Source organism: Syzygium oleosum, unplaced genomic scaffold (assembly GCF_021117445.2).
Source record: "Syzygium oleosum isolate NSW1041296 unplaced genomic scaffold, Sole_v2.1 Sole_v2.02, whole genome shotgun sequence".
Lineage (NCBI taxonomy): Eukaryota > Viridiplantae > Streptophyta > Magnoliopsida > Myrtales > Myrtaceae > Syzygium > Syzygium oleosum.
Window position 1 is genome coordinate 4,207,763 of NW_026607486.1, and position 12,719 is coordinate 4,220,481.

Below are 12,719 nucleotides of genomic sequence, written 5' to 3' on the forward strand. Positions count from 1 at the left end.
ATGGAGAAGTGAAAATGAACATTACAAGTGGAGTTAAACCATGGACATAGCGACCTTTGTTTAGTTTCCCGCGAGCGAGAATAAGGGTGGGCAGCAAAGTAGATCCCTTCGTTTAGGCCCGATTGGACCCCATCCAGACCCGATCTCTTTACTTTTTTAAAAATGTTTCATATATTTTTAAAAATCAAGGGCGCATCTGAACAAGTACTATAAGGACACCATACTCAATTCATCGTGTATTGGTTGAGTCCCACTCAATTGATCCCCTCGACCCCACCTGCGCCCCATTGAGAGAGAGAGAGATAGAGAGAGATATAGAGATCGCAAACCGAAAACGACGATGTTGGCCCGAACTAAAGACAACCCATTTATGACCTGTAAAATTGAATATGAATTAAAGTATGAGTGCTTGACCCATTTTGCCATCTCTACTTGTTAGTGCCAAATTGGTCCATTTTCATGTTGGTTCTTATAAAGCGCAACTTCTCCATTCTAGTTTTATCATCATTAAAACAAATTGCACAAACTCTAGTTTCAGTCGGCACGTATAGAATAAAGTCTTTTATGAGTTCTCTCTAAATTAACATATGCAAAGATTCTCGTTTACTTCTTCCCTACTTTGTTCTTTTCTTTTCCCGTCTCTTCACGCCCTTTTCCCAGAATCTCAAATTGCACGCTCCATGTATTAGAATTGCTTTGTCATCAATGATCATTCGAAGGATCAATGAAAAAAAAACGGGCAAGCGAAATCGCGAATCTTGGAATGACAAAAATTCAAAATTTGTCAATGTTGCGAGAGCATGAATGACTAACATCGGTCCTTTTCAATCGCGAATTCTTGTTTGATCTTCTTCATGCATGAAAAAGATCTCGCTAATTTCTTAAATGCATAAGTGCATTGGAAGTCATAAAAACTTATCATGAAAGTGTAATTGAACCCTAAAACTTTCAAAAAATGCAATTAAGTCATAAAACTTGTCACGGAAGTGCAACTGTATCCTAAAAATTTCAAAAAGTGCAGCTAAGTCCCAAAACTTGTTCAATTGGTCAAATTAAATTTTTCCGTTGATTGCACTTTTTGAAAATTTTAGAATTCGATTGCACTTTCGTGATAAGTTGTAGGATTTGATTGTACTTTTTAAAATTTTTAGGACTCAATTATATTTTCGCAACTAATTTTAAAACTCCCAGTGCACTTATCTCTTTCTTAAATAAGAGACAACGGGTATAGAGCAAAAGGGGCTCGTGCCATTTGAGCAAAGAAAATCCGCCACGGATAAAGCCCATTTTACGGCCCAATGGGCTATTTTTGACCAGATATATTGGCGGAATAGAATCTCCTCCTCAGCCAATAATTCGGCAAACTCACGATGTTGAGTAGCTTAATCTTTCTTGGTCGTCTTCCTCGTGATTAAAGAGCTGGCAGTTCATGTTCATCGCATCAAATCCAGAGCCATGGATTCACTGTCGTACCCCATCATTCCAAACTGCTATGGTTTTGTTGAACACGCTACAAAGGCGAGAGATTCTTTTTCTTTTATTCATGTCGATTTCAAATCTACAAAAATCATTTTTCTTGATTACGTCGATACTCTCATCTTATGATTTTCCGTGAGCACACAGTAAAAAAGCGGAGGGCAATCTTCAAACAAGCAAGTCGTGCGAAAATTTTCGTACCTTTGCAAGTTGCATGGGACCCAAGGGGATCAAGCCTTCGGGCTGTTCAAATTTGAAAAAACGAAGAGGAAGAAGTGTTCCAAGATGGTGGCTTGACAATTGAAGAGCGACCCTTGCATTTGGGTATAGCCTGATTGATCAAAGTCACAAGAAAAGTTCGGCAATTTTGCCTGGCCTAGATGTCCTCCCATGGCCGAAAAGAAAGAAAAGAAAAGAAGGTCAAACAGCTATATGAATGAGCCACTTCAACCATTTCTTCACTTGGCAGTTTCACACTTTGCATTTGGAAAGGGCCATAAAAAATCAAGTGGTCTTTTCCCGTCCCGAATATATTTGGTTCCATTCAAGAAAAAGATGCTCAAAAGTCAAAGGGAATCAGTTGACTTGGTAAGGCGGTTGGCAAGCCATCCATATATTTACATTCGTTTGCCAAAGAGAAGTAATTGATTTTACATTTCTTGGTTCAGGCCATATGCACGGGTCCAAATATATCGGTTTAATCAATTTTATAAGATTTGCGTTACATTCCACAAGCCTCCAAGTAGTCCAGTCTCTATGCTCACGCCCCTATAATATAATATAAAAAAATTACATTCTACAATGATACGATTCTACTCAAAATCAAATAGAGAAAATAACTTCTCTAGTAAATCCCTTTTTAAAGTTTGACTCGAGACTACTGATTGGTAACAATCTTTCAGCAAATCGTGAGGGAGTAGCCTTATGATATGTGGTTGGTATAAATGATTCTAGGAGATCGCCTTGGAAAAACCCTTTTGCCTCTTCAAGATGGCAATGAAAAGACAAGCCTAGTCCAACATTGCAAAACACTTGGCATGAAAAGATCTCTCAAGGTTTCTCGTGAATACTTACATGATATCATTTTCGCGCGGTTCATACAAATATCGATGCATAAAATTCGTTCTTGCCCAATTTCTTCTCATGCGTGTCTTGTGAAGCAAGTCAAAGCTGTTTGTAGTAATTATTGATCAACCTCTTGTTAATCGCCGAGTCTAGTAGCATATCTTAAACTCGCGGACTACTCAAAACCCGATGTAGCGACGGACATGACCAACATGTTTTTGTATGCATTACATTATATCGTAATTTCATCCAGACTAGACTCATCTCAAAAATCAGCGAATCATCGCGAATTCGTTAGCTCCTCCCGTCTTCAATCTCGTGTTGGCAGTAGAAGCGTTTCTCCTGGAGAGAAGGGGATTGCTCGTTTGAATTCATCGAGTGGGGCTTAGCAAGCGTAACCCTAGTCAAAAGTGCATTACAACCCCTCACGATAAGCCTATGATTATCTTGTTAATAATAAGGTCTGAATCTTCATTATAATTACATTTTCTTCTTTTATGATCCACGAACAAGCCATCACTCGAGGATAACATATATTTCGAATCTCATAATTTAATGACACGATCATTTCGCAACTTGCAAAATTCAACTCGTCCAAATAATTTAAATATTTTTCGCCGCATAAGCCTGACCGTGCGATTGGGCGGTATGGATCAAAAGTGGTTGGATCATTGGGTCAACCACTGTAGGCGCCCGCATTGCAGAAATCCCCCGAATGATTGCCGACTTTTAAATTCAATGACACGCAAGTCGCTCTAACCTTTTTTTTTTCTTTTTTCCTTTTTGGGGTTTGCAGTTTATGTTTTTATATGGACCCGAAACGTGAGGCCACGACGGTGCATTGTATGTGGAGGACTTGGGAAATACGCATGACTATGAATATGGTCAGGAGCAACATGGCGACGTGCGCAATTCATGCCTTTGCCAAATATCTCTTGGAATCTCAAGCGATTGGTTTGCGGGCGACCACAATCGAGGGCGAAATTGATTAATCGAGTTTTAATTTTGTTGCTGTTGCAAGTCAACTCGCTGGCAGACACGTGTAATTTGGCTGCTTTTTTTTTTTTTTTTTTTTTTTATTTTAAACTTTGCTTTGAATGGACTTTTTGGCGATCATTTATGGATGAAAAAGGGTAAGTGGAAATAGGGATAAAAAGCGATGATGATCACGTTTTTTTTTTAACGTACAATTTTGTTTTGAAAGTAGTAGGCTCGATGCTCGATCGATTGACCTTGTGTGCAAGTGGGCACTGGCGAGCCTTTTAGCTTTCGGCAAATGAGATTTTTGTTTGGTGGAGGCTGTGTAGCTTTCCAGAGGTGACTTTTGTTCGCATAAAGTTAGAATTAATAAGTAAGGAGATCGTCAATTTTTTCGGCATTGGTTTTTTTTCTTTCCCGTCCTTTTTACGACGGGGAAGTTGATTGGGTAGCTTAAACACGAGTCAATATGTGAATGGATTAGAGCAATTATGAGAATGTATGGGCTTTGCGATGTAAAGAATCGAATACTCGCTAATTCAACAAGAACTCTATTATTGACATGCAGGGACTAAAGTCGCACGAGTATAAGTAAAGCGAAAGCAGATTATGTTTTTTTTACTAAATGAGCTGTTGGTTTTGCCTTTTATGCCAATAAATAAGTTGGATAAAAAAGTAAATCAAAATTAGAATGATAAGTATAAAGCCTCATAGGATACTAAACTCTAAGCGTTCAATTACTTAAACGAAAAAGTTAAATGATATATGACCTCATATTTATTTATACTTTTTCTAGCCTATTTACATCCGTCGGCTAATTTACAAATAAAATATGTCTAACCTAAGTTAGGTGTAGGATACCATATTGTAAGATATCAATTAATGCGATTGGTAAATTACACGTTTTTTTGTGAAAGAAATAACAAATATTTTTCGCAAATTAAGTGATATTCGACAGTAAGATAGTGGTATCAGAAGACAAAAGTTGGACACAGGCAAAACTTAGGAGATAACGATCGATATAAGTGGTTAAAAATAATTTTCATGTCATTATATTTTCTAATTCAGAAAGGAAAAATAAAAACCCGCTCCTCTCCTAAACTTTTATTTCCAACGGCCACTTTTAACTGCCATCCTCGCCGTTTTCAACCGAAACACGGCGACGCCGAGACACGGCCGCCGCCGCCGCTGCCACCGCCCACAACTCTCTCTCCCCAAAGCTATCATCTTTCCCATGCCGAAGCAACGCCGCCACCCAGTCACGCACGCACCTTTCACTCTCTCCTCCGTCATTGAAATAGCAATCCCATTTGCCTTCCTTCTGATCTACTCTGCCTCCGCCTCGCGAAATGGCGTGGCCTCGACTGGTTTCCCCCCCTAGCGGTGGCACGATTTGATTGCTTCATTGGGGTCATGTGTGACAAGCAATTGTCGAGTGCAAGGACTGGCAATTCTCCGAGCGCCATCACTCAGCAGGTTTGGGGGGGGGGGGGGGGGGGGGGTTGTCTAGTTGGCTGAATTATCTGCGCACACCAACTGTTTGACGTTTTACCCGAACGAAGCATGTTCCGTGTTGGGTATCATCTGGGTATTGTATGATTCGCTTTTGTTGGGCGGTTTTAAATCGAGGGGTGGACGTGCGAGAGCGCCCTCTTGCCCATTGAATTAATAAATTGGTGGAGAAAGAAAATGACAGTGAGTGAGCGGAACCTGAACCTGAAGTTGTGGTCAGACATGCTGCTTCAATAATTGTTGGGTAAAGAAAAGCATTCTGCGAGTCTGGCCGGATGGCAGTTGCGCTGATAAATAATTGTTATTGTGGTGGTGGCTGGTTCTCTAACTTAGAAGGTGATGAACTTGGGATGGGAGGAGACCTTGTAACTGTGGAGAAGAACTTGTGAGCGAGATAAAACTATGAAAAATAATATTTAAAAGTTTCCAGTTGGCGTCAATGCGTGAAATGCTGATGATCTTTACAATGGATAAGCTCTTCCTTAGATTTGACTACCACAGAGATATCATAAGTGATGCAGCCATTTCACACTCTAGGCTGCCTGTCGCAGTCAAGAAAGAGAGAGAAAGAGAGTGGTCAACGCATCCATAGAATCAGAGCCAAAGAAAAGACTGGACAAAACCAGAGTATTGCAGTTCCTCCCTTCCCATAACCCCTTGCATCCAACTTTTTATCATGTTCTTTGCATCTGCTGCTCCATCCGCTCTCCTCATGGGATTCCTCTTCGTCTTGCCTACAATTTTCTTCTCTTGCACTCTCGTCTCAGCGATTCCTTTCTCAGAACTCATATACCCGAATTTCACTGGTTCATACCTTCAGTTCATAGACGCCTCCGGTGCGTTTCTGTTATCTCGTAACGGAACATATAAAGCTGCCATTTGCAATCCTGATGCTCAACAAATCAACTTCTACCTTTGTGTCGTTCATGTAGCGTCTAACGCCATGATCTGGTCTGCTAATCGGAATCAGCCTTTCTCTGAAGCCGGTAACATTTATCTTACTTCCAAGGGGATTACCATTGTTAATGGAACAGGCAATGAGGTATGGTCGGCTCTGCCAAATCAGTCATCTGTAAATGCTTTGTTGCTAAGTGAGATGGGTAATTTGGTCCTAGTTGATCGAGCCAACGTTTCGTTGTGGGAAAGTTTTCATAATCCAACAGATACAATTGTGATCGGGCAACACTTGCCTGTAGGAACGTCACTTTTCAGTGCAGTATCAGCTTCTGACTTGTCAACTGGCGACTACCAGCTTGGACTTACTTCTTCAGATGCTATATTGCAGTGGAATGGACAAACATATTGGAAATTGTCAATGGATACCAGGGCGTACACCGTTTCAGGTTACATGGTTGAGTTTATGACCATAAACAGGACAGGCCTGTATCTGTTTGGTAGCAATGGTTCAGTGGTTATTCAGGTGGCCTTGGTATCTGCTGATTTCCAAATTGCCAAGTTGGATGCCTCCGGCAAGTTCACAGTCAGTAGCTTTTCCAATGGGAAATGGAACCGGGAGTTTCTGGGGCCATCTGATAGTTGTCGACTCCCGTTTGTCTGCGGCAGAATTGGGCAGTGTTCGGACAACTCCGCTTCTAATACTCCTTCATGTTCATGTCCCTCTAATTTCCATCTGAGTTCTCCGAATTCTAATACTTGTGCGCCAATTGATGGTTCCTTTGCATTATTTTCAGCCTGTAACTCATCAAATAATGGTAGTCAAGTGAATTCGTCTGCTGCCTCATATTTGACCATCGGATATGGCTACGACTACTTCTCCAATGATTTCTCTCAGCAACTGAACTATGGGTTGAATCTGTCTGTCTGTCAAGAAGTCTGCTCAGGTGATTGTTCTTGCTTTGGAGTATTTTATGAAAATTCATCTGGTTCTTGTTATAAGATTGAAAATAAGTTGGGGTCCGTTATATTGAGCACTAACAGTGAAAATGATCTGTTGGGATACATCAAAGTTGTGGCCGCCGCTTCTACTAACTTTAATGGTAACAACAATTCCGGTGACCAAAGTCAAAAGCTTCCTGTGGTTGCTCTTATACTGTTACCTGCCGCCGCATGTTGTGGCCTAATTGCAATAGGATTTGTCTGGTTGAGAAGACGGAGAATCTCAAAGTTAGGGGAGGTAAAATTAGGCCAACCTAACTCTCCTTCCTCGGAAGAGCTTGATGCCTTCCACATCCCTGGCTTACCTAGAAGGTTTGATTATAAAGAGTTAGAAGTTGCTACAGATAACTTTAAGACCCATATAGGGTCAGGTGGGTTTGGTGCTGTATATAAAGGTATACTTCCTGATAAAACAGTCGTTGCTGTAAAGAAGATTACCAACTTAGGGATCCAAGGGAAAAGAGACTTCTGCACTGAAATTGCTGTAATTGGAAATATCCATCATGTCAATTTGGTTAAACTGAAAGGTTTTTGTGCCCAAGGTAGAGCTCGCTTGTTGGTTTATGAGTATATGAATCGTGGGTCACTGGATAGGATCCTCTTTGGCACTGGACCTGTTTTGGAATGGCAAGAGAGGTTTAATATTGCACTAGGAACAGCACGTGGCCTTGCATACTTGCACAGCGGTTGTGAACAGAAAATTATTCATTGTGATATTAAACCGGAAAACATTCTTCTGCACGATCAATTCCAGGCAAAGATCTCCGATTTTGGACTTTCAAAGCTTCTGAGCCCGGAGCAGTCCAGCCTCTTCACTACAATGAGAGGCACTCGTGGCTACCTTGCACCTGAATGGCTGACAAACTCTGCGATTTCTGAAAAAACAGATGTTTATAGTTTTGGGATGGTGTTACTTGAACTTGTGAGTGGCAGAAAAAACTGCTTATTGCGGACTCAAAGTCACAGTTTGGAGGATGATAGCAGTGGTTCGCACTCATCCTCATCATCAGGGTCGGGACTCGTGTATTTTCCTCTGTTTGCCTTAGAGATGCACGAACAAGGAAAGTACTTGGAACTTGCTGATCCAAGACTAGAGAACCGGGTGACAAGTCAGGAGGTTGAGAGAATGATACGAGTTGCTCTGTGTTGTGCACATGAGGAACCATCATTACGGCCAAACATGGTAGCTGTAGTTGGAATGCTTGAAGGGCGGATCCCATTTTGTCAGCCTAGAGTAGAATCCCTGAACTTTTTGCGCTTCTATGGGCGTCGGTTTACTGAGGCTTCCGTGATAGGAGAAGAAAACGGATCAAACAATGCAATCTTATATTCTCAAGCGAACGCTTTTCTTACAAGCGCGGCTGGCGGTTCCTATAGAGCGGTCTCTTACATGTCTTCTCAGCAAGTTTCTGGCCCGAGATAGCAATGATCAGCTTGGAGTTTTACTGCTTGTAACAGATAGTGTAAATTCTTGAATCACAAAGCCCTTAATGTAGACTGGAATTGTCACTTGTTTCCTTCCTGGTAACCAGAGTCCTTACTTTCCAAAATCAAAAGAGATCTGAGATGTTTAACGTCATCAGATCTGGGTCCTTTGTTGCTTGAACAGGGCGACTCTTTTAGCTAAGTAATTGACTTGCATGATTAAGAGCTTCGAAGCCTTTTGTATTATTTCCAAGCCTTTCTATTTCATTAACAGTTGGTTGCTTGTCTAATGGCTCCTGTGATCATTGTTCATGTGTTTCTGGATATTGGTAACAGAACTAAGAAAGTTCTACTTTTCAGGGTCTGAATAATCTCTTCTTATATTGCGTTTCTGGTTTCAACAGAGATCCGCTTCACTAGAAAACATGCTCAAACTGACATGAAAAAGGTTTGAAAGAGTATGAAACAGTTTGGTTCATTTCCAGGGATCCAATACATGCCTTTCTAAAGAGGAGAGGGGAGAATTGTTGTTGCTGTAGATAACGAACATGACAAACTGTAAGGTCGAAGTATCTGCAATAATCATTCTATTGTTTAAAGCATGTTTTCTGAGACGTGTAATAAATCAGATCCAGCTATGCTCTAGTCTGATGACTGTATTGGTTGGATCTGGTTGCATAGTGTTTAACAATCATGGAGACATGGCTTTCTCAGGCCAATGGATAAATTGGCAGGTTTCAATATTGATAGACTTTCGCTGTTGCATTCTGTTATTAGATTCCTCCAATGAAACACTGGCTAAACTTTGTATGAGGTGGAAATTTTTCCAAAAAGGTTGCGTTGTTATACGTTAAGTTGACATTCTTCGAAAAATATGGCAATAAGTGGTTCTCAAGAGTTACATTTCTGACTCAAAATAGGCCTGCCTTTTAGTTTACTTCATGCATAGTTGCGTATTTTTTACATTTGCTCGTTGTCTAAACTTCTGTAGCTAACAAAGAAACCTGGATTTTAAATTTCTTGAGGGAAATCAGAGTATTAGTCCTCATTTTTGGCACAGCTAAGGTATGGAAGAATGAGCATTACTGCAGAACTGAACTACGTATTACACCATATGTGGTTCCCCGGACAAAAGTATTTTTTACTAGTCGATCGGTGTAGATATTTCGTACTTCATGCACTTTCTTGTCGTTTTCACGATGCTGCAATCACTTTTTCTGCAACATTATGCCAGGACAGCCAACTGATAATATCCTTCTCTCAGTATAGAGATCAAAAGCTTCCTCATCAATCTCTGTTAATTTTTAACTTGTCACACGGTTTTTAGCACTCCTAATGGTAGGGGTGAGCATGGTCCTGGTTGGGCCGTTCCAACACCTAACCCAATGACCAACTCGCACAGTGTTAGTCCTCAATTTTTGGGACTGAGGACCGACCTTGTTGAGCCTAGACCGAGGGCCGGACCAACTCTATGGGTCCGGTCCGGTTCCAGAGTTAACCCGGGACCAACCGATTATTTTTTTTATTTCATTTTTTGTATTTCTTGAAAGGACGAACATACTATTTCAAATTACATATCCATAATGCGACATCGAGCAATCAAACTATGAATACCAGTATATAATAAACATAAATATAATATAAGTTTACAACATAAATTTTATACTTGCTAAAAGTAACAAATCATGAAAATAAACACGTGAAATTCAATTAAACCATAAGAAGTTCAAAATACGTAATAGAAGTGATTAATTATACAACTTCATATCTTGTTCATACTTAAAAAAAAAAAAACAGGCGAGGCGAGCAAGGCGAGAGGCTGAGGCTGAGGCTGAGGCGGGCGAGCGAAGAGGGTTTCTATTTATTTTTTTTTGAATTAAGGCTCGGTTTCTTTCTACTTTCTAATTTATGCGGCAAATTGAGCTGCATAAGAAAGACGAGAACAGAGGAGGAGGCGTTAGGATTTATAGTAGACAAAAACATATAATATATAAAATCTAATATATATTATATTATTCAGGGTTGGTCCAACCCGGACCAATCCTAAACTCCCAGGATCGGGGACCAACCCACACTGTGCAGGATACAGGGGTCCTAGGACCAAGGACCGACCTAGTCCCCCTTGGAACTGGACTAGGATCGGCCCGGTTGGGCAGTCCAGGGTCGGTCCAGGATCAACCTGGGACCAATGCTCACCCCTACCTAATGGTCCTAGCTATTTGTGCATGATCTGTCGTTTGTAAGCCCATAAAGTCTCACCTTTCTGAAATATTCAATGCCCTGAAGTTTGGTGGCACCTAAGGACAAAACATCTGAGAAATCGTAACATCAGGATTCCTTCGGTTTAGAAGTTCAGCTCGAAAATTTAGGCCTGTCATGTCATTGGTAGTGTATTTCACTTAGATATAGGGTCGCGAGGATGAGGGCTGGTTTCATATCACCGCCAATTAGAAAATTGTTGAAGAAGATGAAAATAAGATCAATTGTCTAGGCTAGCACTATTCTTAAGAATAATTTTGCTTCTCGAAGTACGAAATTCGGAGCGATAGGCCCTAAAGCTTATCCTCCCAAGATATAACAAACTTTTTTCTTTACTTCGCACATAATAACATAAGGAACATGAATAACTAAATTGTATGTATAACTCAGCAAAGAAAGAAATGGAAGGAGAGGAGAAAATTCTCTTTTAAGTCGATGAGTCTTAAAGGAATGTGGCTTGAAATTTAGATTTATAGATAAACGAAAAAGAGAGCTATTACGAAACCGTTACAAATCAATTCGTAATTACTAAATTGATGACAATTACAAAATCGTTATAAAGCCGTTACAAAATAATGAAGGGTTTATAATGAAATAAATCAAAGGTTACAAAGCCGTTACAAAATGATGGCTTTTATGGCTGTCCTAACTTCTATTAAAGCCGTAACAAAATAATGGCCTTCAAATATTTCAAAACTATAAAAATATTCAACAATCCCGGCATATTTCAAAAAGTTTTGAAAAGAAATGAAAGATAAATGCTGGGTTAAACCCAATTAAATGTAATGCATCGGAACTGGTGCCTTTTGGGTTATGAACCATATCTAGAAAAAAAGAAATATAATTCACGAAATTATTGATGAAGTTTGAAACGTCTATGAATCAAGAATTTCTTATATGAGTGATCATTTTCACCAATCACATTAAACCCCCACAAATTTTGTTCAACCGGTTTTGCGCTAATAGATTATGCGCGTGTCTAGTTTATTCATAAGTGTTCTGAATATTTTTCCAAAATTCTTATAAGAGCGGCCATACTCCACATTTATATAAGTGATTCCATCAAGTATATACTGCAGTTTAATACACCACCAATAATGGATATGGAATTCATCAAGAGCTTAGCTCAAGTTCTCTTTCATTATAGTCTTGCACTATTCTCACCTTAGGAGGTACAATAATAGTGCATCACAAGATCAACAATTGATTTGTTACTACCCTCATAAACCCACTTGGGGTAATTAATGCACTATTCTCACCTTAGGCTTAAGTGCAAGATCAACAAGTGCAATAGGTGAACAGACCTAGAACGAGAGTTTGGTAAAACTTGGAGGTACCATGGACGAGTGAAGAGTGAGGTAGAGCCATGATTGCCAATATGCTTGGAAGGACTAGAAGACATAAGCTAGAGTTTAGTTAATGTACTTTGCCTATATCGAAGGTATCCGAAGCATGAAGTAAGAGGTAACAAAAACTAATGAACCTTTACGAAGATGGACAAGTCATGAAGAACAGGAAGTTCGTGGAGACTTGAAAGTACTAGACAAGGTGAATAATCTACAGGATCTACATCACTATCATACTCGACGTGCCTAATGGGAAGTAGTTGGATATAGCCAAAAAGTTTGATATAACCGAGCTGGATATCAGCAAGAGCCTGTGTAAGCTCGATATCAGTAGAGTACTGCAAGAACTGGATATAAGCAGAATACTGCTGAAGCTAGATATAAGTAGAAACCTGGCGAAAGTCTGATATCATCAAATAACTGGAAATGTGGATATAACCAGAACTATTGATATAAGCGGAGCACTCAAATTACCTACGACAACAATCTTGCCACGAACTTCAAGATTATTATTTTGAGATATTTTATCTCATAGCTTGACAGATTGTGATCAGATATGGATTCCTTATTTAAAAGATTTTGATTGACCAAGATTATTTATGCGAAATATTCAATCACGCAAGATATCTTGATTAATTGACAATCATCCCAAAGGTAAGATACTTTCCATAGTTGAACCACTCTATTTCTAGTTACCAAAATTTGATTGTATAAGCGACCAAATCAACGAGAATTCCGATTGCTTATCTTCAACAGCTAATT

The 12,719-nt window shown here is 39.8% G+C and overlaps 1 protein-coding gene across 1 annotated transcript; it reads left to right on the plus strand.

Annotated features, from left to right (window-relative positions):
• Positions 1-4,985: 4,985 nt before the first annotated feature.
• On the plus strand, positions 4,986-8,596 carry LOC115663105 (G-type lectin S-receptor-like serine/threonine-protein kinase At5g35370). The gene has a single exon (XM_030585148.2). The coding sequence runs from the start codon at positions 5,708-5,710 to the stop codon at positions 8,348-8,350; it is 2,643 nt and encodes an 880-aa protein (XP_030441008.1). The 5' UTR covers positions 4,986-5,707; the 3' UTR covers positions 8,351-8,596.
• Positions 8,597-12,719: the final 4,123 nt, after the last annotated feature.